Raw genomic sequence first — 26,144 nt, 5'->3', positions numbered from 1 at the left:
TTCACTTCGCCTTAATCACTCCCTTTCCGACATGACCATCCTTGGCCTCCTCCATTGTCACAATGAACCACACCACAAATTGGAGGAACAACACCTCATCTTCCGCCTGGGCAACCTACAGCCCAGAGGACTCAACACTGAGTTCTCCAATTTCAAATAACCCCACTTGCCATTCCCCAACTCCCTTCCCAGGCCTTCCCCATCCCTTCCACTGCCCCCTGCGACCTACCGGATTAATTCCTCACATTGACCAGCCAGATCATACTCTCTTCCTGTTTTCATGTATCCCCATTTTACCACCCTGCCCCCACCACTCCCTTTATCTGCAGCTCCCCCCACATCCACCCCCAGTCCTGAAGGGTTACACCCAACATGTTGACTTCACCTCCTGATGCTGCCTGGGTTGCTGTGTTCTTCCAGCCTACTGCCTGTCTATTTTGCATCTTGTCATAAGCACACTTTTTTATCTCTTTACATTATCAATTTCTACCTCCTTTCTGATCGAGGGTGTCACAAAGCTAGCCTCTTTTTTTCCCTAAAAGCCTGGCTCAAGGAGACTCTGTCCTTGATTTTTTTCGGAGGGGTAACAAACCAGGCCGGGCTCCGATCAATCTGGTTTGGAACAGAGACAAAAAGGATTTTGAGAGGTCATTTGTTTATAGGTAAACAGATGAGACTTCAGGCCAAAATGGTCATGTCTTAGAAGTGACCTGTCTGAAGAAAGGGGAGTGGTCAGCTCTCCAGCTGAGCTGAATAGTTTACTTCAGTCTTGAACTGTGAGGAGTTCAACAGTGAGCTGTGCGGAAACACTCTCTCTCTCTGTACTTCAACTTCAACCTGTAAACATGTGTTCCATGTATACTGGGTTTAAGGGGAGTTTGCTTATTGGGACTGTTGTGTATATGTGGAACAGCATAATTAAGTCTAATTTGGACAGACTGAGTTCTGTAGGGGTTCCTTATTCTGTTCTTTGTGTTTCATTGTGTAACTTTGTGAATAAACCTTTGTTTGTTTTAAAATCTAGTAGTCAACTGAGCTAACTTACTCTGGGTAATGTTCACTGCACACGTATCTGTTCACTTCCACAGACCATTGCAAAGTTATGGTCTGGGCTAGTCCATAACAAGGGACTCTGGATTTATTTGTCCTACCCTTTCCCATTTGAGGGAACATACCTTGGTTGGAGCCAAACCATCTCCTCTTGGAAGGTTCAGTTCCTGGTTTTCCCACCAACCTCTTGTCCCAGTCAATCTGACCAGCTCTGCTCTTGCCCCATTGAAGTCAGCTCTCTGTCAATTCGTTTTTCTCACCCTGGATTGTTGCATGTCATTCTCCACCACCATCCTGGACCTGGTGCCACAATAATCATTGTCTCCTGTCTCTCACTGCCACTTCATCCAATTGGCTCATTTCCAAGGAGCAGGTCCAACAATACACCTTTCTCACAACTTAGTGAATGGGCTGAGTCCGTCACATTCTGGATTAGTGGTGCTGGAAGAGCACAGCAGTTCAGGCAGCATCCGAGGAGCAGTAAAATCGACGTTTCGGGCAAAAGCCCTTCATCAGGAATACAGGCAGAGAGCCTGAAGGGTGGAGAGATAAGTGAGAGGAGGGTGGGGGTGGGGAGAAAGTAGCATAGAGTACAATAGGTGAGTGGGGGAGGGGATGAAGATGATAGGTCGGGGGGGGAGAGAGGGTGGAGTGGATAGGTGGAAAAGGAGATAGGCAGGTAGGAGAAGTCATGGGGACAGTGCTGAGCTGGAAGTTTGGAGCTGGGGTGAGGTGGGGGAAGGCGAAATGAGGAAACTGTTGAAGTCCACATTGATGCCCTGGGGTTGAAGTGTTCCGAGGTGGAAGATGAGGCGTTCTTCCTCCAGGTGTCTTGTGGTGAGGGGGCGGTGGTGAAGGAGGCCCAGGACCTCCAGGTCCTCGGCAGAGTGGGATGGGGAGTTGAAATGTTGGGCCACAGGGCAGTGTGGTTGACTGGTGCGGGTGTCCCGGAGATGTTCCCTAAAGCGCTCTGCTAGGAGGCATCCAGTCTCCCCAATGTAGAGGAGACCGCATCGGGAGCAACAGATACAATAAATGATATTAGTGGATGTGCAGGTAAAACTTTGATGGGTGTGGAAGGCTCCTTTAGGGTCTTGGATGGAGGTGAGGGAGGAGGGGTGGGCGCAGGTTTTACAGTTCCTGCAGTGGCAGGGGAAAGTGCCAGGATGGGAGGGTGGGTTGTAGGGGGGCGTGGACCTGACCAGGTAGTCATGGAGTAAATGTGCTACATTGACTGTAATTAACCAGAACACTGTCATATCTAACCGACTGATGAATACATTTCGCTTATTTGAACATGACTAAACTGAAACAACTTGTTAAACATACGATTCCCAACAGAGCGAACTTTGTCTGGTTTCACTGTCAGGGGGATATGAGCTGTCACCTCACCATCACGGAGTTCATTCTGAGTGTTGCATCTCTTCTTGAATTACTCTCCAGCTGGAATCTCCTCTTTCTGTTGTGTATCCCAGTCACTTGCTGAAAAGACAAGTGACTGGGATACACAACAGCCCCTGAGTTTCCGAGTATTATGGGGAGCAGCAGCAGGAAGACCTGCCTGGAGCAGCCTGAACCTGCTGAAGTAAAATATCATCAAACAGGACCCAGCTATAACAACCATAAACCCAGAAATACAAGCACAGCAACGGAAATAAACAGGGTACAGTTTGAGTCTACAGGGTCAGAGGGAGACCCTGAATTGTTCGACATTCAAGTATTCTGCAGGATCCTATGGGGGGGGGGGCGAGATAGTGGTGGGGTTGGGGAATCAGAAACAAGGGCAAGGTCCGCTGCTTTATCAGTCAGGAGACTGAACTTCCTCATTCCACACGAAGATGAGATAACGATGGCTCTCGGTTGAGCATTTGAGGGTTTCTGATTGTGGCAGGGTAGGAATTGAGCATGGGGCTTCATGGCCCAGAACTCTGGAACAGTGTGACCCTTCCCTCCCATGATGTCTCCACCTCTGGGACTGGCAGGTTTTGCTCTCTGTCTCTTTGATCTCATGGGTTGTTACACTCTTCATTATTTCAACATAGCTATTTCACTGAAAGGTGGAAGTTTTTTATGGCATATTAACCTCATAATGTGATCAGTGTCCTGGACCTCCCTCAGAGTAAGAATTGAATAGGAGACCAAGTGTTATGATGCATAACCCTCTTTATTTCACAGTGAGAATATATTCCCAGCAGTTAGAAAGGCGTCTTTACTCCACATGAGAAGCCTGTGAACAGTTTTGCTTCCCTTATCTAAGGAAGGATAGACTAGCCGCTCAGAAATATTTCACCGAGTTTCCCCCAACTGTGGAGGATTTGTCTTATGAGGAAGAGGTTGATGGTTTGGGCTGAAGGTGGCAGGTAGGTGAGGGAGGGGGAGTAAGGTGAGGTGGTTATCCATCAGGTAAGGACACAAAATCTGAGCTTAGTGTCTGAGGGGGAGGGGGTATCAGGTCAGCCAGGGTCGGCTGGAGATAGATGTCAGCGGTGGGGAATTTCAGGTCCAGCTGAGTCGTGGGTGTCAGGTTGAGGGGGTTTGTCCGGTCTGACAATGTCATGTCAGGAGGTGTTGTCAGGTCTGGGGCAGTGGAGGAAATTGTGTTGGTGACAACGACTGACTCCCGATCAGAATTTTGGGGCTAACATAGCTGAATAATTTTACATGAAGAATTCAGAGGAACCTTGATTATCCAGCATTCGATTGTTTGGCCTTTGATTAACGGAGTGAAATACTCCCTACCCGTGCCCTTCGGATAATTGAGATTCCACTGTAAATGCTGTTTTGTTGGTTAGAGATAAAATGATTGACTGACAGTGGAGGGCAGTGTTTATAAATAGGATCCCAGGATTTCTGAGATCGGATGTTAGTGGAATTAGTCAAATTCTCAATGTGGGCACATGAACATAAACTGTCTAATGACCAGTCATAACGTTCACTGTAAATGAATTAGTTTTGAATTAGTTTCATTGTCACATACTCACTTGAGAACAGTGAAAGATTTACAGGTCACCACTTATGGTGCCATCTGAGGTACATAGGTACCTCGGTACAGATGCTTGTGTACAAAGTCTAAGGGATAAAAATATGAGAACAATAAGCAGATATAAAGCTCAGAAAAGCAGTCCTCCCAACATAATATAACAAAGAAATTTACAGAAAAGCAAATTTAAGTCATTGTCCACTTTATCCATTTCATGGGTCTGGGTTTGAGGAATCCCGTTCCTCGGAATCCCGGTCCAGACCCACCACGATGTCAAAGAAAATGTCACACAGAGTCACAAACTGAGTGAAGCAGCCACAAGGAGACCCAGACCAACACCGATAGGAACAGCCGTCAGAAGGAGCCCCAGGCCGGACCAGGCCAACCATGCTGTCGCTGCACAAGGCTGAATGAAAACCCAGGCCATTGGAATTGCGAACACGTACCCACCTCAACTTCAGTCACTGCCAAAGCAGCCGAGTCGAAGGACTCCCCCCACCCCACAGGGAGCAGCCACGGGGAATGACTGGATCCACTGGAAACTCCTTCCTCATTCTGAGCCGCCAAAGGAGCATAAGTTGAGTTTGGTGTTGAGCCAGCGCGAGGACCACCCCGACAGAAGTTGCCAGAAACTGGAACTCACCCCCAATGACGCTACCACGAGTCTGTGCCGCTTGGGCCTACTCATCACCGACGATGCCATCACCACGACTGAGCTCCTCACCAAGAGGTCAGCAAAATAAAATAAAAGAGAAAAAAACATGAAGGAAGGAAGAGGGAAAAGAGAAAAAAAACTCGAAAAGGAACACTGATGGAGAGTACAAGCCCTGCACTCGGAAGCCCTCTCTGCCGCCATCTTTGAACATGGAGGTCGTGATACAATAAAAACACAAAAAAAGCAATTCTTTATTCTCTTCTCACTCAGATTCTACATTCTAACCCGAAACAACAGACAGTATTGCACAGTTCAGGGCCTCCTGCATGAGGTTTCCTTGCCTGACTGCAGTTTCTGGGAGTCCTGGTTGCCTTTCCTGCCACTCAGTTTCAATGACCCCAGTGTAAGGTAAGGATAAGGGTATGTTATTCTCTCAGTACAGAGACCAGAATTATCCACAGAACCCCAGGTTAGTACAATGTGGGGCAGAGGAAATGGGTTTTGATTAAGCACATCTCACTATTCAGAAATGTGGGAAATGTAACAGAACATTGCCAGAAAAAGAATTATTCCACATCTTTCTAAAAAGCATTTGATAAAAGCCAAGATTTTAAATCTCTGTTCAAACTGTTTGTTTTCCTGTTTCAAGTCCTTCATGGTTTCCTCTGGGTGCTCCGGTTTCCTCTGGGTGCTCTGGTTTCCTCTGGATGCTCCAGTTTCCTCTCGGTGCTCCAGTTTCCTCTGGGTGCTCCGGTTTCCTCCCACAGTCCAAAGATGTGCAGGTCAGGTGAATTGGCTGTGCTAAATTGCCCGTAGTGTTAGGTAAGGGGTAAATGTAGGGGTATGGGTGGGTTACGCTTCGGTGGGTCGGTGTGGACTTGTTGGGCCGAAGGGCCTGTTTCCACACTGTAATGTAATGTAATGTAATCTAATCTAATCTAATCTAGAATGCAAGCACTTGTTCATTATATTGTTACTCATCAAATATATTATGAAACGTTCTTTAACAAGACTATGAATGCAAACATTAATTCTCATTCCTCGTGACAAAGCCAATCTGGATCTGAGTAGACTAACAGGACAATATGAACAGGTGACAGTCACTCAGGCCATTGAGAACCCTCCACCATTCAGTGCAATCCCAGCTACGGGAATGTCATCAATAACCTCACAGAATGGGCAGACATGTGGCAGATGGAATTTAGGACAGGGAAGTGTGAGGTGAGGCACTCTGGGAAAAGGGATGTTGGGAATCATCGTAGACTGAATGGGACAGTTCTGAAGACCATGCAGGAACAGGGAGATCTGAGGTAGATTGATCGCTGAAGGAGGCAGCACCTATTAAGAAAGCATGGGGGACTTTGAGCTTCAATACTAGGGGTATTGAGTACAAATGGGGGTCGCCATGCTGAAGCTTTGTAAACCACTGGTGATGTCACAGGTTAAGTATTGTGTGAAGTGATAATCACCCACACTTTGGGAAAGGTGTGTGGGTCCTTGTGAGGGTGTAGATACTGGAATATTTGGAGGGATTTTTTTTGTTCTGGGGAAGAGGCGTTGCTGGTCCAGCATTTACTGCCCATCCTTCATTGCCCAGAGGGAGATTAAAAATCAGCGACATTGCTGTGGGTCTGGAGTCGCATGTCGGTAAGGGTGACAGATTTCCTTCCCTCAAGGACATTTGTGAACTGGATATGTTCTTACAATAATCTACAGTGACCTGTTGGTTGCATTGGAACAGCTTTTTATTCCAGATTTTACTGAATTCAAATGGCACCATGTGCTGTGGTGTGACTGAAACTGATGTCCCTTCAGCATAAGCCTGGGGTTCTGGATGGCATCCAGTAACATTACCACTGTCTCTTCGACAATTTTAGTATCAGAGTTCGGTTTGACCGTTGGTGAGAAAATATTTCTCCTGAGTGTGGGAGCCTTGGAGGACACAACTGGGGAACTGGGATGGGTCAGTGGAAATTGCATATCATTTACATCACATTGCTCTTCACAGTAGAGGACACTGTAACAGTATAGGACAACAGATACGGAAGGAGCTAATGGGAGGAAAGATCTTGTGACAATCTACCACATGGGGCAAAGTATTTGACAAACTGATGAGTTTGCCTGGATATGATGGCCTGCATCCTAGTGTTATCATCGCGCTCTCATATCTGCTTCTACCACCTCCCTTGGCAGCACATTCCAGGCATCGCCTCACACATCTCCTTTTCCCCTCTCACCTTAAATATGTGCCCTCTAGTATTTGAGATTTTCACTCTGGGAAGAAGGATCTGTTTATCCACTCTATCTATGACTCACATCATTATCTGTATTTCTATCAGTCTCTGATGCTTTGGCGAAAACAGTCCACATTTCCCCAACCACTCCCTATAACTTAGAAACTCCAATCCAGGTAACATCCTGTTGAACCCCTTTCACACCGTCTACAATGTCTCCACAATCCTTCCTATAGTTTGGCGATCAGAACTGCACACAATGCTCCAAATGTGGCCCAATTAACACGTTAGCAACGTGACTTGCTAACTTTTTGCCCAATGCCGGATAAGGTGAAGGCACGTAATACGCCTTCTTTACCACCTTATCCATTGGCATTGCCACTTCCAGGGGGCTGCGCATTTCTACTTGAAGGTCCCGCTGTACGTTAATGTTCTGAAGAGTCCTGCCTTTTACTGTATACTGTAACATTTCATAAAAGTGCAATTGGGTAACTGTGATCTCTCGGCAATAGCACTGCATATATTTTCTAATTCAACCTGTTAAGAGAAAGTATTACATACCTCTGGAGCAAGTGAGACTTGAACATGGCTCAGGGGTAGGGACACTGCCCTGTGTACTTGCTCCCAGAGTGAGAAACACCTTATGACCACTATTATCTGCTGGCTGCCTTTTGGCCTATTCTATATGGGTTAGCTTAGTCAGGTGGTGTTGAGTTTTTATGAGCATTTCTAAAGTAAACTGAGGCCACAATGGGGTTCAGTTCAGTCGAAAAGACCCATGCCAGCAACACTGTTGCTTAGATTTTTGGTGGGGGAGGGAAGTCTATTTTAACAGGCTCAAAGTATTCAAAGTCAGAGGAATGTCAGTGCACAAACAGGTCTGAGTGTCTCTGAGAGAGTCACGGTGAATCCCTTCTGATGAGTGCATGGAAATAGACTAAAAGAAAAAAAAAAAGGTGTCCTCATGAGTACCTCATCAGATTCAAAATGATAGAATGAGGGTGAGGATGGTACCTCACTGAGGTTGAGTGTCTGCGCAGGATATTGCTGATAAAAAGAATTGAGTCTTTCTTTTGCTGTTTACAATAAAATCCTTCCAAGTTGTCATGTATATGTAGAGCTCTTGATATTCTTTGTGCAACAGAAGTATGTTCTGATTAAAGGTATTCTGGTGGAAGTATATAAATTTATTTTTAATTTCCTTCACAGGGCGTGGTGTTACTGGCTAGGCCAATATTTTTTTTTAGATTACTTACAGTGTGGAAACAGGCCCTTCAGCCCAACAAGTCCACACTGACCCGCCGAAGCGCAACTTACCAATACCCCTACATTTACCCCTTACCTAACACTACAGGCAATTTAGCATGGCCAATTCACCTGACCTGCACATCTTTGGACTGTGGGAGGAAACCGGAGCACCCGGAGGAAACCCACGCAGACACGGGGAGAATGTGCAAACTCCACACAGTCAGTCGCCTGAGGCGGGAATTGAACCCGGGTCTCTGGCGCTGTGAGGCAGCAGTGCTAACCACTGTGCCACCCACCGTGTCACCCATCTCTCATTGCCCAGAGAGCAGGTAAGTGTCACCTACATTGATGTGAATCTGGAGGCACATATATTCCAGACCAGGTCAGGATGGCAGTTTCCTTCACCATTAGTGAACTAGATGAGGGATTTTCTCTGGGAGTTGACAATGCCAATGGAATGGTAGGTGAGGACAAGGGAGAAACTTTATTGCTGGAACAGCACAGCAGGTCAGGCAGCATCCAGGGAACAGGAGATTCGACGTTTCGGGCACAGGCCCTTCTTCAGGAATGAGCAGAGAGTGTTCAGCAGGAGAAGATAAAAGGTAGGGAGGAGGGACTTGGAGGAAGGGCTTTGGAAATGTGATAGGTGGAAAGAGGTCAAGGTGAGGGTGATAGGTCAGAGTAGGATGGAGGCGGAGAGGTCAAGAAGAAGACTGCAGGTCAGGAAGGCGGTGCCGGGCTGGAGGGATTCGGCTGAGACAAGGTGGGGGGAGGGGGGATGAAGAAACTGGTGAAGTCCAAGTTCATCCCCTGTGGTTGGAGGGTTCCCAGTCGGAAGATAAGACGCTCCTCCTCCGACCGTCGCGTTGTTGTGGTTTGGCGGTGGATGAGTCCAATGACCTGCATATCCTCGGTGGAGTGGGAGGGGGAGTTGAAATGCTGTGCTACAGGGTGGTTGGGTTGGTTCGTCCGGGTGGCCCAGAGGTGCTCTCTGAATCGCTCCGCAAGTAGGCGGCCTGTCTCCCCAATATAGAGGAGGCCACACCGGCTGCAGCGGATGCAGTAGATGATGTGGGTGGAGGTGCAGGTGAATCTGTGGCGGATATGGAAGTTTCCTTTGGGGCCTTGGAGAGAAGTGAGGGGGGAGGTGTGGGCGCAAGTGTTGCACCTCCTGCGGTTGCAAGGGAAGGTGCCGGGAGTGGAGGTTGGGTCGGTGGGGGGTGTGGATCTGACAAGGGAGTCGCGGAGGGAGTGGTCTCTACGGAATGCTGATAGGGGAGGGGAGGGAAATATATCCTTGGTGCTGGGGTCTGTTTGGAGGTAGCGGAAATGACGGCGGATGATGCGCTGTACATGGAGATTGGTGGGGTGGTAGGTGAGGACCAGTGGGGTTCTGTCCTGGTGGCGGTTGGAGGGGCGGGGCTCAAGGGAGGAGGAGCGGGAAGTGGAGGAGATGCGGTGGAGGGCACCGTCGACCACGTCGGGGGGGAAATTGCGGTCCTTGAAGAAGGAGGCCATCTGTGTTGTACGTATTTTGAACTGGTCCTCCTGGGAGCAGATGCGGCGGAGGTGAAGGAATTGGGAGAATGGGATGGCGTTTTTACAGGGGGCAGGATGGGAGGAGGTGTAGTCCAGGTAGGACAAGGGAGACCCTATCTTAATTTAAATCAATATTTAACTCAATAAGTAAGAGTCTGACATCGGTGCCCTTGTTATCCAGTTCGTAGAATCGTATAGCCACAGAATCCCGAGTGTGGAAGCAGGCCATTTGGCCCATCGAATCCATACTGGCCATTCAAACAGCATCCCACCCAGACCCGCCTGCTCCCAACACCCTGTCCCAGTAATCCTACATATCCCATAGCTAATTCACCTAACCCACACATCTCTGGAGACCATGGGCTATATAACATGGCTGTTATCCACCTAAACTGCACATTTGCGAACTTGCCAGAGGATGTTGCAGTGTGAGTATAGGGCTGGGGTGATTGTGTCTGATGTGCATCGATTGTGATATTTCTAGTTTTAATAATTCCCATTGGTTGCTATTCATTGTGCCAGGCAGAGCTTTACCCATTCCTGTGTCTGTCCAACTGTTGTGCTCTCTCTCTCTCTGGGCTCCATCTCCACCTCTCATTTACTCCTCCTCCCACCTCCCACGACATCATCAGCACGTATTCCAACCTTCTCCCAGCATCAATCAGTTCTGAAGAAAGGTCACTAGCTCTGAAACATTAATTCTGCTTTCTCTCCACAGATGCTGCCAGAACTGCCGAGTTTTCCCAGCAATTTCTGTTTTTGTTTGAGGAGGAGGCGGCTGGTGCCTGCAAGCTGGAAATTCTGAAACTGCGGTAAAGCGTCATCTTTTGCACCCTCTGAACTCTGTCTCCATCAGCAGTGCCTCAAGCTGGCTCAGAGTTGTACAGCCCCCATTTTCCTCTTCCTCCTCCGGCTCACCGGACATTCTAACAAGAAACCTTTTCTTTTCCTTTCAGGCATTAAGGAACACAAGAGTGGAATTGAACCCAGGTCCCTGGCACTGGAACGCAGCTCACCCCTGAGTCACTGTGCCAGCCCTGTTCATTGAGAACTGTCAATGTGACATTGGTGACCTCAATTTCTCTGTGTCCCTTCCCATTTCAACTTATCTCCCTCTGAAATGACTGCCCTCTGTGGTTCCCAGTTCTAACCCTGACTTTCTGATCAAGCCTGCCAACAAGGGTGGTACTGTTGTTGCCTGGCGTACTGATCTCTGCATCTCAGAGACTGAGCGCCAACTCTCAGATGCCTCCTCCTACCTCTTCCAGGACCATGATCTAACCATTGAATGCCAGGCCATTGTGTCCATCACGGTCACTGATCTCATTTCACCTGGTGATCTCCACCCTGTGTCTCCAAGCTCATCATCCCTCGACCCTGCTTCTTCCTCCTTCCCAAAATCCACAAACACAACCATCCAGGCAGACCTATTTTACTGCCTGCTCCTGCTCCTCTGACACATCTCTTCCAACCTCGATCTGATTTCTTCCCACCTTGTCCGGTCCCTTCCCAATTACATCCCCGATTCTTCTGATGCCTTGCATCAGTTTCAGAATTTCCAGTTTGTGGGCACCAGCCACCTCGTCTTCAGCGTGGACCTGTGATCCCTTTACACGTCCATCCCCGATCAGGATGGTCTCAAGGCTCTCCACCTCCTGAGAAAATGGCCTGAATCATCCCCATCCACCACTAACCTCCTCTGCCTGGCCAAGCCTGTTCTCACCCTGAACAACTCATCCCTTTAACTCGTCTCACTTTATTCAGGTCAAACAGGGGGTCCGTGAGCACCCACATTAGTCTTAGTTAGGTCTGTCTCTTTGTGGTGTACATGGGAAATTCTTTGTTCCAGTCCTGCTCTGACACCCACACACAACTCTTTCTCGTGTTCATTGATGACATCATCAGCGCTGCTTCCCTCTCTCAGTTTGAATTGGAAAAGTTTATTTGTTGCAATTTCAACTTTTACCCTGCTCTCATCTTCCCTGGTCTATTCCTGACTCCCCCCTTCCCCTCCTCGATATCTCTGTTTCCAATTCTGGCCACCAATATCCACCACAAACCCACCAATGCCCACAGTTACCATGACTAACCATCCTCACACCTTGCTTCCTGTAAAGACTCAATTCCATTCTCCCAGTTCCTCCATCTCTGTCGTATCTGTTCTGATTATGTCAATTTTGACAAATGGGTGCTCAGAACCTGCACCATCTTCCTCAACCGACGATTCTCCACCATCACGGTTGACAGAGTCCTCAGCCGTGTCCGACCAACCTGCCACATTTTGGCCCTCACACTCTCTCTTCCCTCCCACAACAGTGATAGGGTCCCTCTTGTCCTCACCACAATCCAACCAGGATCCATATCCATAGAATCATTAGCCGCCATTTTCTCTCCCTCAGCGGGATGCCACCGCCGTACATGTGGCCCCCCCTCCCCTCCCCTCCCCTCCCCTCCCCTCCCTTCCCTTCCCTTCCCTTGTCAGCGTTCCACTGGCACTGTTCACTTTGAGACACTTTGGTCTACTCCTCCTCCACTCCCAACACCTTCCCACATACCCACACTACTCTCCAATGGAATTGCCATCCTTTCTTTAACATGAATACCAACCTTTTCCAGGCTGCCGTCAGTTCTGAAGAATAGTCGCTGGTTCCAAAATGTTAACTCTACTTTCTCCCAACAGATGGTGCCAGAGGTTTTCCAGCAATGTTTGGTTTTGTTCTTGATTTCCAGCATCCTCAGTTTTTAGGTTTTTAGCTGACTTGGTGAGCTTGGTTTGATTTATAATTGGAGAAAGTGAGGACTGCAGATGCTGGAGATCAGAGTCGGAGAGTGTGGGCGCTGGAAAAGCACAGCGGGTCAGGCAGCATCCGAGGAGCAGGAGAGTCGAGGTTTCAGGCATAAGCGCTTCATTAGCAATGAGCTTGATGAAGGTTCTGCTGGCACAATAGGTGAGTGCAGGGAACTTATATGTTAGTATAGTGTCGCAAGCAATGCTGGGGCTGTGAATTCGAGCCACCCCGGGAGGAGCTTTATTCGACCGTTGCAAGATCCACTGCCTCCGAAACCAATGCACGGCCCACCTGGCACGTCACTTCTGCCTCGTAGTTGCCTCCACAGCAGCCACTTCTGCCCCCACCGATGTCACTCACCAGAACACCAACAATGACATTGCCTATGTCATACATTACATCATTTCTGTCCCCGTGGATGACACTAAGGGCATCACTTCCCCCTGACCCCAAGGATGAGGGTCACTTCTGTTGATGATGTCACCCACGATCCCATAACCACACCCACTCCAGTTAATGTCTCCACCCCCCACTCCCAGCTCCAGCCCCACACCAGGTTGTAGCTCCCAGCCCTGCCATGTATTTACCATTCCCCCGATTTCCCCCTCCCTGAGGATGAACATTCAGGCCTCAGCAAAGGCCTCAACTTCATTCCCCCACACTCCCGGATCAATGGGTTTGACACGCGATGTGACATCAAAGATTTCTTCCTCCGCCTCCGGGCTCAGTTTTTCCACCAAGACTCCTGCCCACCCTCCGAGGACCCCATCCACCTGGACACCCCATGCTGGTCTGTTACCCGCCCTTGAACTCTGCATTTCCAACTGCTGCCAGGACATTGACTGCCGCAAACTGTCCACCCCCCTCACCCATTCCAACCTCTCACACTCGCAACACGCAGCCCTCCACTTCCTCCGCTCCAATCCCAACCTCACCATCAAACCAGCAGACAAGGTGGGGGCGCAGTGGTAGTTTGGCACATCGCTGAAGCCAAGTGCCAACTCATGGACACGTCCTCCTACTGCCCCCTCAACCATGACCTCACCTCCCTCATTCCTGATGAAGAGCTTATGTCTGAAACGTCAATTCTCCTGCTCCTTGGATGCTGCCTGACCTGCTGTGCTTTTCCAGCACCACACTGCTCGACTTTGATGTATTATTGTCACAGATCTTGATCAATTGGGTCAATGGGCTGAAGAGTAGCAGTTGCAGTTTAGTTTGGTTTAATGCGATGTATTACACTTTTAGTAAAACAAACAAGGGCAGGACTGAAACAATTAAAAGTCGGGCCTAAGGTAACTTTGTAGAACAGAGACCTAAGGGTTCAGGTGCATATTCTTTGAACTTTGCATGATTTATGGATAGGATGGTTAAGAAGGTGTTTGGCACACTTGCCTTCATTGCTCAGACCTTTGAGTCTCGGAATTGGGAAGTCATTTTGAAGTTGTATGAGACTTGGTGAGGCCTTTTCTGGAGTACTGAAATGCCGCTTCAGCTGGAAAGAGTATTTAGGCCCTTGGATGGTGAGCAGGGAGGAGGGGAAGGGGCAGGTATTGCACCTTCTACAGTTACCTGGGAAGGTTCCCTGGAAAGGAGAGGGGTGTTGGTAATTGAGGAATGGGCTAGGATGTCCTGGAGGGAATGATCCCTGTGAAATGCAGACAGTGGGAGTGAGGGGAAGATGTGTTTGGTGGTGCCTTTCTGCTGGTATTGTCTGAAATGTTGTAGAATGGCCCTTTGAATGCAGTGTGGCTGGTGAGATGAAAAGTGAGGGCAAGGGAGACGAGATCATGCTGTTATGAGCGATGGGAGGGGAAAGGGCAGAACCACAGGTCATGGTCAGATGTGGCTGAGGGCCCTGTCAACCACAGTGGCAGGAAACCATAGTTATGGAAGAAGGAAGCCATGTCAGCAGCGCTGCTTTGGAAGGTGGCATCATCCAACAGATACGATATCGGTGAAGGAACTGGGAGAGGGATGATGGGAGTTCTTGCAGGATGTGGGATGTGACAAATTACAGTGAAGGTAGCTATGGGAGTCAGTGGCTTTGCAGTGGATGGCAGTGGACAGTTTATTCACCAAAATGGGGATGGAGAGGTCAAGGTAAGGAATGGAAGTGTTGGAAATGGACAGTGTGAAAGTTATAGAAGGGTGGAAGTTGGAGACAAAATACACAATTTTCTTCAAGGTCCGGATGGGAGCAAAAGGCAGCGCCCAAACAGTTGTCGAAGTAAAGAATTGTGGGAGGGTATCTGTGTAGGACTGGAACAAGGATTGTTCCACATACTCCATAAAGAGACAGGCAGAACTGGGGCTCATGCAGGTGTCCATCGCCACTCCTTTGACTTGGCCGAAGTGAGGTGAATTAAAGGAGAAATTGTTCAGTGAGAGAACAGATTCAGCCAGGCAGAGGAGTGTGGTGGTGGATAGGGAGTGTGCAGGCCTCTAGTCTAGGACAAAGCCAAGAGCTGTCAAACCATCCTGGTGGGGACTGGAGGTATTGAGGGATTGGGCATCTATGGTGTGGCAAAGTTGGTATTGTTTTGTTTTCCTTATTGCCTTGTTTTCCTTATTGCTTCACTGTTTTGTTATACAGCAAAGACAGTAACTGGATCTTCCACCAGATGGTGACGATCCATCCGCTGCATGATTTGATTAACTGATGGATCCGACTCAAGGATCTGATTGGCCTGCACTACTCCTACCTTGTGAGTATGTATGCATGGGCCTTCCCCAAATTAACACTGTGGCCAGCCTTATAGTCAACGTCCACACCCACAAACAAAGTGTTGTCATGCATCACCCTTTATTTCACAGTGAGTATACATTCCCAGCAGTTAGAAAAATATCAGATAAGCAAAGGCGAGAAAATAAAGGCTTATTTACTCCATAAAAGAAACCTGTGAATGTGTCATTTTAAACAGGAATAAAACCTTTTCAGAATCACAGATTCAGTTTGTCTGTGCTCAATATGCGAAGATACTTTTGAGGAAGTCAGAATTGTATTTCATCTCCAGTCTCTGGATAATGATTTGGACCAATTTTAAAGTGCTTCATATTGGAGTCTCAAACAGATTCAATGCCCCATTGGCAGGTGCCTCCAGTGAATATGTTGCCCTCTGACTGGGCACCATCTATGGTTGATCCAGTCATATTTGTCCAATTGTAATTTCACTGTACAGAAGGCACACATAGATTGAAATTTGCAAGCTGGGCTAAAAAATCCTCTGCATCGTTACAATTTAAGCATTCCCTTGTAAGTAAATATTTCGATCTGAAACTAATAGAGAGGTAGAGAACCCAACTCCAATCTCACATCTGAAAAGTGTCATGATTTCACACGTAATTACTTCAGTACTTTGTGCTCTGCAACAATACACTGTTCTGTTATCAACTTTAAACATTCTGATGAGCATGACTGGAGTAAGCAAATATAATCCATTGCTGTGTGAAGAGAGAACATTTTGGAACTTATCCTATCACCAGAAACTTCTTGACCTCAGTTTGTAACTAATTTATTTAAAGCAACTTTATAGAAAAGGGAAATTAGTAAATAGATGAATCCCTGTTAGCGCAGAGTCTACTACCTGTGAACAATTGGGATTAATCCGATGTGTGTGTGAGACTTTAAGATCAAATCACCAGAGGAGTCACTAAAGTCTTTCCCCTCTCCCTAAGATCCAGGTATCAGAAATGAATCCAGTCCTCCATTTGAAGCCAAGCCATTGTTTTATAAATATTTACCATCACTTCCTTCCCTTTGTGCTCTCTGCAATTTCTTTTAACTGGGAAATGACAGGACTGCAGTTCCTAGTGAGAGCGAAGAACTAAAGAACTACCTACCCAGGATTATGTGTTGACACTTTGAATTGAATACATGCAAGAGGAGCTTCAGAAAGTAATTGACCAAAAACATTTGAAAACTGAATGTCCAACAGAATCAGAAAAGGCAAAAAAAACCTGACTGTTGAAGTGAACAGAGCTGAAGTAAGCTCATGCCAAAATGAGGCACTGTGAGTTGGAGACAAAACTTTCTCACTGCTGGTGAAGGGCAGTGTTTATGAAGAGGACCATAGGGCTCTGAGGAGAGGAGATTGGGGGAACTGTTCGATACTGCAAATACTGGCCCATGCACAGAGTGAAATCCAATGTGTACCAGATGGGAGATCAAAAAAGCTTAGAAACATAGAATAGTATTAAGCACAGCTCACTGTTTGATGTCTGAAATGTTTAGAAAAGTTTTAACTTTTCTTTTGAAAGGCAACTTCCATTAGCCCACGTTTGTTAAACCAACCGATGTAAAAGAAACTGCTCTCAAAGGATTTGCTGTCAGCTTCCAAGTCCTTCTTCAATTGAAGCACACGATCTCCGTATGCTTGGCTGCTAAGATTACTGCCATCTTTTTCATCAAAAGCCCTGCAACAGAGTGAAGTAAATGTCAGTTTACTTTGGAGCATAAGGCCATTGAAAAGAAGAACAACAGCAGGCTATTCAGCTCCCACTTGAAATAACTGTAATAGAATAGAACATCAGATATCACAGGGAAATGATGTAGTTTGGGTGGGGCTCTGATCAAAGAGAGTGAAAGTATTCTTCCAAACACCACCAAGTGAGATATTTGTGAGAATGACAGAAAGAAGAGAAGCCCACCTTCAGATAAACGGGCTCAGTTGAATGGGGAGGTATTGCCATGTTCTCCGAAGTAGGAAGTGAAGGTTTTGTGACGTGTGTCGACTCAGTAAAAGGTTTGTGTTAATCAGCATCTGCACCTGATGTGAGCAGCCCATTAATCACAGTCTGACCTGATTTTGAGTCACGTGGGTAAAAGAAGTGACGCACTTAATGTAAAAGACTTTGGTACAATACTCATAGAGATCAACACAGTGAGAAAATTAAACTTCTCAAATAATCCAGGCAAAAAAAACTGATGGCAAAAGTTTAGCTTTTGCAAACAGATGATATAAATCAAGAAAACTACACAGTCATAGAGATGGACAGCATGAAAACAGCCTTTGGTCCAACTTGTCCATGCCAACCAGATATCCTAACTTAATCTGATCCCATTTGTCAGGAGTTGGCCCATATCCCTCTGAACCCTTCCTATTAATATACCCATCCAGATGCCTAATGATGGTGAGACAAAAAGTGTTCAGCTATGTAAAGTGAGGCTTGAGTGTCTGGAGAAGAGTGGAGAATTTGTGGTAGGAGTACAGGTCAAACTCTCAGCTCCAGGAATACAACTTATCATTGCAAATGATCGAGCTGATACATCGATATCAGCTCTACTCTAGTTGAAAAGCCAGTGGAGGTGCAGGCAACTGAAGCAATGCAGGATGTTTATCCAGGAATCTTCCCAGATTGTGTCTTAATGAGATCACAGAGTCACAAGCTGAAGCAGGAGAGATCAAAAGGCACAGATAAGGAGGCATTATCCAAGACTGTTTTTGATCAGATAAGTGGGACAGAGCAGGAGCCAATTGTTAAAAATGCAAGTATCTTTCGATCTGCGAAGCTTATTGAGTTACAGCAGAAAGGTGAGAATTTAAAGCAGTTGTATCAAAAGGCATATACATGGAAGGAGAGTGAATGTATCCCTGTGCAATATTACCTGAAAAATGATGCCTTAATGAGGAAATGGAGACGATCACACATTCAAGCAGATGAGAAATGGGCAGATGTTCATCAGATTGTTTTGCCAGTAGAATTTAGGAGGTGTTGGAGTGGCACATGAGCTAGCACTTGGAGGTCATATCGGAATGAGGAAAACACAGGCTAAAATACAAAGATTTTTACTGGCCTGGACTACACAAAGATGGAGTTGAATTTTGCCAGGCATGTCATACATGTCAGCTAATAGGAAACCGCAGGCAGTAATAAAACCTGTACCTTTAATACCTATTCCAGCATATGAGGAATCTTTCACAAGAGTCTTGATTGATTATGTAAGTCACCTACCTCAAACAAAAAGTGAGAATAAGTACTTATTAACAATAATGGATACATTGACTAGATTTCCTGAGGCAGTCCCATTACACAATATCACAACGAGAAGGGTTGTAGAAGAATTACTTAAAATGTTCACTGAACATGGACTACCAGTAGAGACACTGTCACAATATCAACCCTTTGCTTCAGGAGACACAAAAAAAGCATTTTAAGTCATTTTGTTACACATCATACTCACCTGATATAGAACCAATCATGAATTTTTGCTCCGATTTGAACTAATGGATCTTTTGGCTGAGGTGCACTTGTGACTTGAGGAGTTAATATAACAAACACTTTGAAGTTATCTTGTATTTTGCCATCTTTTATGTATCCAATGATTCCCCAAGGGGCCTCGAGAGGAACAATTGTTTCTGCAGACAAAGGGAACACAGTTGCAGTGTTTGACAAGGTGATAATTAGGGGCATTGCCTGTCGTGATTTAAAAGTTACAAATGGGGGAGGCATGATGGACTGGTTAACACCCTACACATCTATCATTCTCTTGAAATACCTGTAGCCCTGCTTGATTGACAGCTCTAGTTAGAGACAAAAAAAACAGCAAATGCAGGAATCCAAGATGAACAAGCAGGAGGCTGAAAGAGCACAGCAAGCCAGACAGCATCAGGACTGAAGAAGGGTTACACCTGAAACATTGACTTCTCCACCTGATTGACAGCTGTGACTGTGAGTACTATTGTCACCTTCACAATATTTATTTAATCGAGGTTAAGAGTTTAAGTGTTTGTGGTTTCTGCAGTTAAAGCTGCAATGGGTTTTGATGATTGCCAACATTTATATCCCGCCATAAAAAGAGATTTATTTTAACGTAGTGGAAAGTTATGAAAGAATAAACTTCTAAAAAAATTTTCATAAATCCTGCTGTCGATATGCGGTTCATTGCTTCTGTACAGTGTACCGTGGGTAAATAGGCAGTGGTGCTCCCTAGCATTGGGGACTTGAGGGTCTATGGAGTTTGAGGGGCATACATTGACCTGGGCATACAAGAAACTGTAAGGTTTGTTTGTGGAAGGATGGAAGGTTGGTGTGGGGATGACGGAATGGGTTTGGGACAAAGACTGTAGGGTTTTTCTGTTTTTATTGGAACTGGGATGAAAAGGCTGCCTCCAAACTTTTTCCCAGGTTCATGGCCTGGCAGCAGCCCACAGCTGACTTCTGAGTGTCTTCCTTGTCATTTCCTCCAAGCGCAGGGGAGACAACTCTCACTGTCCATTTTCAGATAAAAATCCAGGCCTGCATCTCCAGATTCTCCAGCCAAGACAGACAGTTTCTCAGAATTCACCCTCTCAAGTGTCATCAGCAACTTGGATCTTGTAATGGGATCACCTTCTTCTAACATCTGGGGCCTCAGCACTTATATCCAGAGCATCCAGTAATTATGCTTGCCATCATGAAAATGCTACTTTCATTTCTACTTCCTTTTTTCCTTCATTAACCAATACTCTTTCTTGCCGATATTTTACCTCCAATACTTACTGTCAAATTAGTATTTTATGAACAACCTTATCAAAACATTTTAGAACTTTAAGCATTCTATTGGTACTGATTCCCTTTTACCCTCAAAAACCTCTTGCTTTCATTACCTAGATCATTGAGGAAAGGAATTGGGACGTCATGTTGTGACTGTACAGGATACTGGTGAAGTCAGTTTTGGAATAATGTATACAGTCTTTGTTGCACTGCACAAGGAGAGATACTATTACATTGGAGAAGGTTGAGAAAAGGTTTGCCAGGATGTTACTGGGTCTGGAGGCTTTGAGTTATCAGGAGAGGCAGGATAGGCTGGGACCTTTTTCACTGGTGTGGCAGGGGTTGTGTGGTAACTTTATAGAGTCTTACAAGATCATGAGGGGCATAGATAAGACAAATAACAAATAACTCTGGGGTGTGTGAGTTCAAAAATAGAGGGCATCAGTTATAATGTGAGAGGAGAAACATTTAAAAGGAACCTGAGGGTCAATGATGTTTCTTATGTGGAATAAACTGCCAGAGGCAGTGGTAGATGCAGGTACAGTTACAACATTTAAAAGACATTTGGGCAAGTTGATGAATAGGAAAGATTTCAAGGAATATGGTCCAAACACGGGCAACTGGAACTAGTTTACTTTGGGAAACACGATCAGCATGGATGAGTTGGACTAAAGGGAATGTTTCTGTGCTATATGGCAATAACTCCATTACTGTATTTTCGCGTCTGGAGAGATTTGGAAAATTAGACCTCACAGTTCCATTTTTCAGAACCTTTTCTATTCTGTTGGTCTTCTTGAAATGTTTCTATCCTGGAATATTTATTTCCAAACATTGGTGACTTTGTAAGAATATCTCTGGGTACTGGATCTATTTTCCTTTTATCTATTTATGTAACCAGTTTACTTGAAGTATTACAAATGCTTTGTACATTCAATTTATTTACTGATAATCTTTCCATTGACCTTACTCACCGATACACTATTCCCACGAAACTCTCTGTCTCTTCCTATGTCACTTGGCTTACCTTTTTCCAGGTCACCCCTCTGCCCTCTTGCCTTGACTTTTGTCCCTGAGATTAGAAAACCTTACTTTACCCCACCTAGCTCTGGGCTGGATAAGGTCGCCATGTCCAAAGACAAATCAGAGATCATGATTGGAATGAGAAAGTGTGCTTGGTTTCCCACTGTACCCATATATGGACAGCTTCCACAGATTCCAATAGGTTAGTAATGGAGGGCACAATGGACAGAATCCTGGAACGACCACTAAGATCAGCAAGCTGGAATCCTTTGGTCAGTGTGTATCTACAGACAGAAAGTTTCAAATAAGCCAGGTCAAATATTAAAGGGTTGTTTTCAATTCCAGTGTTACAGTGAAGGAACAGGAAAATTACCTGCATCATTGTGGAACTGTGAATATTCAAAAAATCTTTTGAGGCCGGCCTCCACCGCATTACTGATATCCATTCCGTCTATTTCTGTTTCAACCCAGGGGACAGGCTTAAATTCTGCTTCTTCATAACCCTAAAACAAGAAAATAACATTTATTAACATATGATGTGTGGGAAATCGTGTCTCACGAACTTGATTGAGTTTTTTGAAGAAGTAACAAGATTGATGAGGGCAGAGTGGTGGCCATGATCTATATGAACTTCAGTAAGGCATTTGACAAGGTTCCTCATGGAAGACTGGTTAGCAAGGTTAGATCTCACGGAATTCAGGGAGAACTAGCCATTTGGATACAGAACTGGCTCAAAGGTAGAAGACAGAGGGTGGTGGTGGAGGGTTGCCTTTCAGACTGGAGGCCTGTGACCAGTGGAGTGCCACAAGGATCGGTGCTGGGTCCTCTACTTTTTGTCACTTACATAAATGATTTGGATGTGAACAAGTAGGTGTACTTGGTAAGTTTGCAGATGACAACAAAATTGGAGGTGTAGTGGGCAGTGAAGTTACCTTGGAGTACAACATGATCCTGACCAAATGAGCCAATGGGCTGAGGCATGGCAGATGGAGTTAATTTAGATAAATGTGAGGCACTACCTTTTGATTAAACAAATCACAGCAGGATTTATATACTTAATAGTACGGTCCTAGTGAGTGTTGCTGAAAAAAAACCTTGGAGTGTAGGTTCATAGCTCCTTGAAAGTAAAGTCGCGGGTAGATAGAATAGTGAAAAAGGAGTTTGCTATGCTTTCGTTTATTGGTCAGAACATTGAGTATAGGAGTTGGGAGGTCATGTTGAGGCTATAGAGGACATTGGCTCAGACACATTTGGAATATTGCGTGCAATTCTGGTCTCTTTCCTAACGGAAGAATGTTGTGAAATTTGAACGCGTTCCAAAAAGATTTACAAAGATGTTGCCAGGGGCGGAGGATTTGAGCAATAGGGAGAGGCTGACTCTGCTGGGGCTGTTGTCCCTGGAGCACCAGAGGCTTAGGGGTGACCTTATAGATGTTTGTAAAATCATGAGGGGCATGGATATGATAAGTAGACAAACTCTTTTCCCTGGGGTAGGGGAGTCCAGAAATAGAGGGCATAGGTTTAGTGTGAGAGGAGAAAGATGTAAAGGGACCTAACGGGCAACCTTTCCACACAGAAGGTGGTAGGTGTATAAAATGAGCTGCCACAGGAATGGAGGAGGCCGGCACAATTATAGCTTTTAAAAGGCATCTGGATGGGAATGGAAATAGGGAAGGTTTAGAATTAGAATCTCTACAGTATGGAAATAGGCCCTTCGGCCCAACAAGTCCACACCGATCCTCCAAAGACTAACCCACCCGGACCCATTCCCCTACTCTATCTAATGCACCTAACCCGATGGGCAATTCAGCTTGGCCAATTCACCTGACTTGCACATCTTTGGATTGTGGGAGGAAACCAGAGCACCCAGAGGAAACCCACACAGACACAGGGAGAATGTGCAAACTCCACACAGACAGTCGCTCGAGGCTGGAATTGAACCCGGGTCCCTGGTGCTGTGAGGCAGCCATGCTAGCCACTGAGCCACCTACAAGTTTAGAGGGATATGGGCCAAGGACTGGCAAATGGGACTAGATTAGTTTAGGATAACTGGTTGACATGGATGAGTTTGACCAAAGGGTCTGTTTCCGTGCTGTACATCTCTATGAGTGTAAAGTGTCTCTGAAAAAGAACTTTGTTCAGAGGACTGTCCCAGGTGTCTGGATGGAGCATTAAGGTGTCATTTAAGCTTTGAGTTTTAAAGGGAATTGGGAGATGTTGTTGGGATCTTGGTCTCAACACTTCTTAATTCATTTTGTTTTCCATGCAACTCTTTCATCTTGGTCATTTTTTGCACAATGGGCCATTTTCTCCCTTGGGTCTTTGGTATAAAATGTATGGAATGTTATTGAAAATCTTCCACACTCAGTTACTGCAGATGTACACAAGATCAAGAAAATTTCAATGGCCTTGAATTTGGTCCTCGTTTCTGGTTGAGAAATTTAGACAAAAAATAACCAATTTCAAAAGAATGTCTGATATTAGAAACAGGAACAAGGCAGTAAGATTTTGGCTGATCTTTGACTACACTTGATCTTCCAGTTTCTCACCTTGTTATGATACCTCCTGATGTGTTTTGAGCCCAAAGATTTATCTACCCCAGCCTTGAATATTCTCACCAGTTGATCATCGACAACTAAATAGTCTAAAGATTGATGATCATCTGAGTGAAGCTGGAGATTCCACAACAGGCTCATCGCTGCTTTCCAATGCTATCCCTATCTCCCTTGATATTATTTAGAAATCTATTGATTGATGTCTTAAACATAATCAATGGCCAAGCTCCCAGGGGTAAAGGTTTCCAAACTTCACTGCCCTCTTCGTCAAGCGATTCTCATCTCAGTCCGAAATGGCTGGATCCCTTATTCTGAGACTGTGTTCTCCAATTCCCGAGACTCCAAGCCAACAGAAACACCCTTTCTACATCTACCTTAGCTGGTCATTTAAGTGTTTTTAAAATGTCAATGAGTAGACCTCGCAGTCTTGAAAACTCTGGAGATTATGTGCCCAATCTGTTGTCCTAAGGATGAATATCAGTGCAGTCAATTTTCAGAGTTGAGGGGTAGAGTGGTTGTGGGCAATTGGTTACAGGCTTTCGATCTGAAAACAGTCATTAAATAATTTATACTGGTACAAAAATGACAGAATGCAATAAACTTTGAATCGTACTTACATTCTCCAAGATGGCAGCCTGTGGTTCAGGACAGTCCAATTCTTTACAGAAATTGTCCACTTCTTGTACGTCGTCCTGCGCAGCAACCAGATACCCGAAGAGGACAGACACAGTTAAGAAGAGTCTCAGCATCTTGGTGTCTGCTCAAATCGGTCTTGAACGCACTGACTGACTCTCAGCACCTTCAGGTCGATCTGATGTTTGAGTAGAGACTATGGATCGCTTTATACTGTTTTGGGGTGATGGTTTTGAATATGGCTTGGCTGCAGGCATGAATGTCACATGATAAGGAAACAGATACAGAAACACTACAGCTGACTAAATATGGAAATATTATTTTATTACAACCTTGTGATGGATCATGGGTCCAGTTCGTCCTTTCTGTGGATAGTCAGAGGCTGGATACACCAAAAGATATGAATCAGTGTCCCTCAGAAATCCTGATCCAATCTTGTGTCCTAAAGTCTTCGGGTGGGTCTCTCACCCTGAATTCGATGTGGAGAATTGGAGAGATCTGATTAGATTCCTACAGTATGAAAACAGGCCCTTCAGCCCCACAAGTCCACATTGACCCTCAGAAGATTAACTCACCCAAATCCATTCCCCCACTCTATATTTACCCCTCAGCAAAAGAGAGGACTGTAGATGCTGGAGATCAGAGTCAAGATTAGAGTGGTGCTGGAAAAGCACAACAGGTCAGGCAGCATCTGAGGAGCAGGAAAATCAACGTTTTGGGCAAAAGCCCTTCAGGAATGATTCCAGATGAAGGGCTTTTATCTGAAACATTGATTTTCCTGTTCCTCAGATGCTGCCTGACCTGTTGTGCTTTTCCAGCACCACTCTAACCTTGACTATATTTACCCCTGACAAATGCACCTAACACTATGGGCAATTGAGCATGGCCAATTTACTGAACCTGCACGCCTTTGGATTGTGAGAGGAAACCAGAGCACCTAGAGGAAACCCACGCAGACACGGTGTGAATGTGCAAACTCCACACAGACAGTCGCCCGAGGCAGGAATCAAACCCGCATCCCTGACTCTGTGAGGCTGCAGTGCTAACCACTGTGCCGACTCACTGAGTTTGCCCAAGAAATAATTCATGGATAATAAAAACATTTCTAATTCCAGGTTAACTATACAGTTCACCCACTTGATTCCCACAGTGCCCCCACCTTCGATGTCACCAAATTCCCTGGCTACACAACAGTACTACAACCCACTATTCAACCATTCTGTGTGGATCTGGTTGTCCAGCATCACCCAATTATACCATTGACCAGGTGATTAACCCTGTCATCACCAGACTAGCCCTTCTGATCCAATGAACAACCCACCATGTGACTACACCCCATCCTGATCTGACTTTCCCCAGACTGAACCAACCACTCACATATGTGTAGAACTGCAGGAGATAGGCGAGGTCCTCAATGAATATTTCTCCTCAGTGTTTACTGTGGAGAAAGACATGGTGACGTGAGAACTTGGGGAAGTTAATAGTGATACCTTGAAGACAATCCATATCAGAGTCGAGGATTGCTGGATGTATTAGAATATATGAAGGTGGATAAATCTCTGGTCCTGGCCAGATATACCCAAGAACGCTACCACAGAGGAGAGAAGAAATTGCAGGGACCCCGGCTCATATTTTTACATCATCGTTAGCCACGGGTGAGGTTCGGGAAGGCTGGAAGGTAGCAAATGGTGTGCCCTTATTCAAAAAAGACAGCAAAGAAAAACATGGAAACTATTGACCAGTAAGCCTAACCTCTGTGGGAGGTAAGTTACTTGAAAAAATTCTAAGAGAGAAGTTATACATGCTTTTGGAAAGACAGAGTTTGATTAAGTGTAGTCAGCATGGCTTTGTGCATGGGAGATCATGTTTCAGTTCTTGTTAGAGTTCTTTGATGAAGTGACCAGGAGAGTTGACAAGGACAGAGTGGTAAATGTAGTCCACATGGACTTCAATAAGGCCTTTGAT

General features: G+C 45.7%; 1 protein-coding gene across 1 annotated transcript; it reads right to left on the bottom strand.

Moving 5' to 3' along the window:
- Window positions 1-15,282: 15,282 nt before the first annotated feature.
- Window positions 15,283-24,641, bottom strand: LOC148151316 (heme-binding protein 2-like). The gene is made up of 5 exons (XM_087983240.1): window positions 24,512-24,641; window positions 24,164-24,426; window positions 21,365-21,494; window positions 18,680-18,854; window positions 15,283-16,911 (listed from the first exon to the last, which is right to left on the bottom strand). The coding sequence occupies exons 2-5, from the start codon at window positions 24,293-24,295 to the stop codon at window positions 16,737-16,739; spliced, it is 612 nt and encodes a 203-aa protein (XP_087839366.1). The 5' UTR covers window positions 24,296-24,426; window positions 24,512-24,641; the 3' UTR covers window positions 15,283-16,736.
- Window positions 24,642-26,144: the final 1,503 nt, after the last annotated feature.

Source organism: Chiloscyllium plagiosum, unplaced genomic scaffold (genome assembly GCF_037043375.1).
Source record: "Chiloscyllium plagiosum isolate Xiang-an unplaced genomic scaffold, Cpla_swu_hap1 HiC_scaffold_3, whole genome shotgun sequence".
NCBI classification, from domain to species: domain Eukaryota; kingdom Metazoa; phylum Chordata; class Chondrichthyes; order Orectolobiformes; family Hemiscylliidae; genus Chiloscyllium; species Chiloscyllium plagiosum.
The sequence above is the reverse complement of the archived record's forward strand: the minus strand, read 5'-3'. Positions and strand labels throughout refer to the sequence as shown.

What these genes read in the sequence shown, in the direction of transcription:
- LOC148151316 (XM_087983240.1), bottom strand. Translation starts at nt 24,295, where the DNA reads ATGCTGAGACTCTTCTTAACTGTGTCTGTCCTCTTCGGGTATCTGGTT. An exon ending in AGGCTGCCATCTTGGAGAAT is followed by an intron (nt 21,495 to 24,163) that starts GTAAGTACGATT and finishes TTCTTGTTTTAG; the next exon opens with GGTTATGAAGAAGCAGAATT. An exon ending in CATGATTGGTTCTATATCAG is followed by an intron (nt 16,912 to 18,679) that starts GTGAGTATGATG and finishes ACTCTGTTGCAG; the next exon opens with GGCTTTTGATGAAAAAGATG.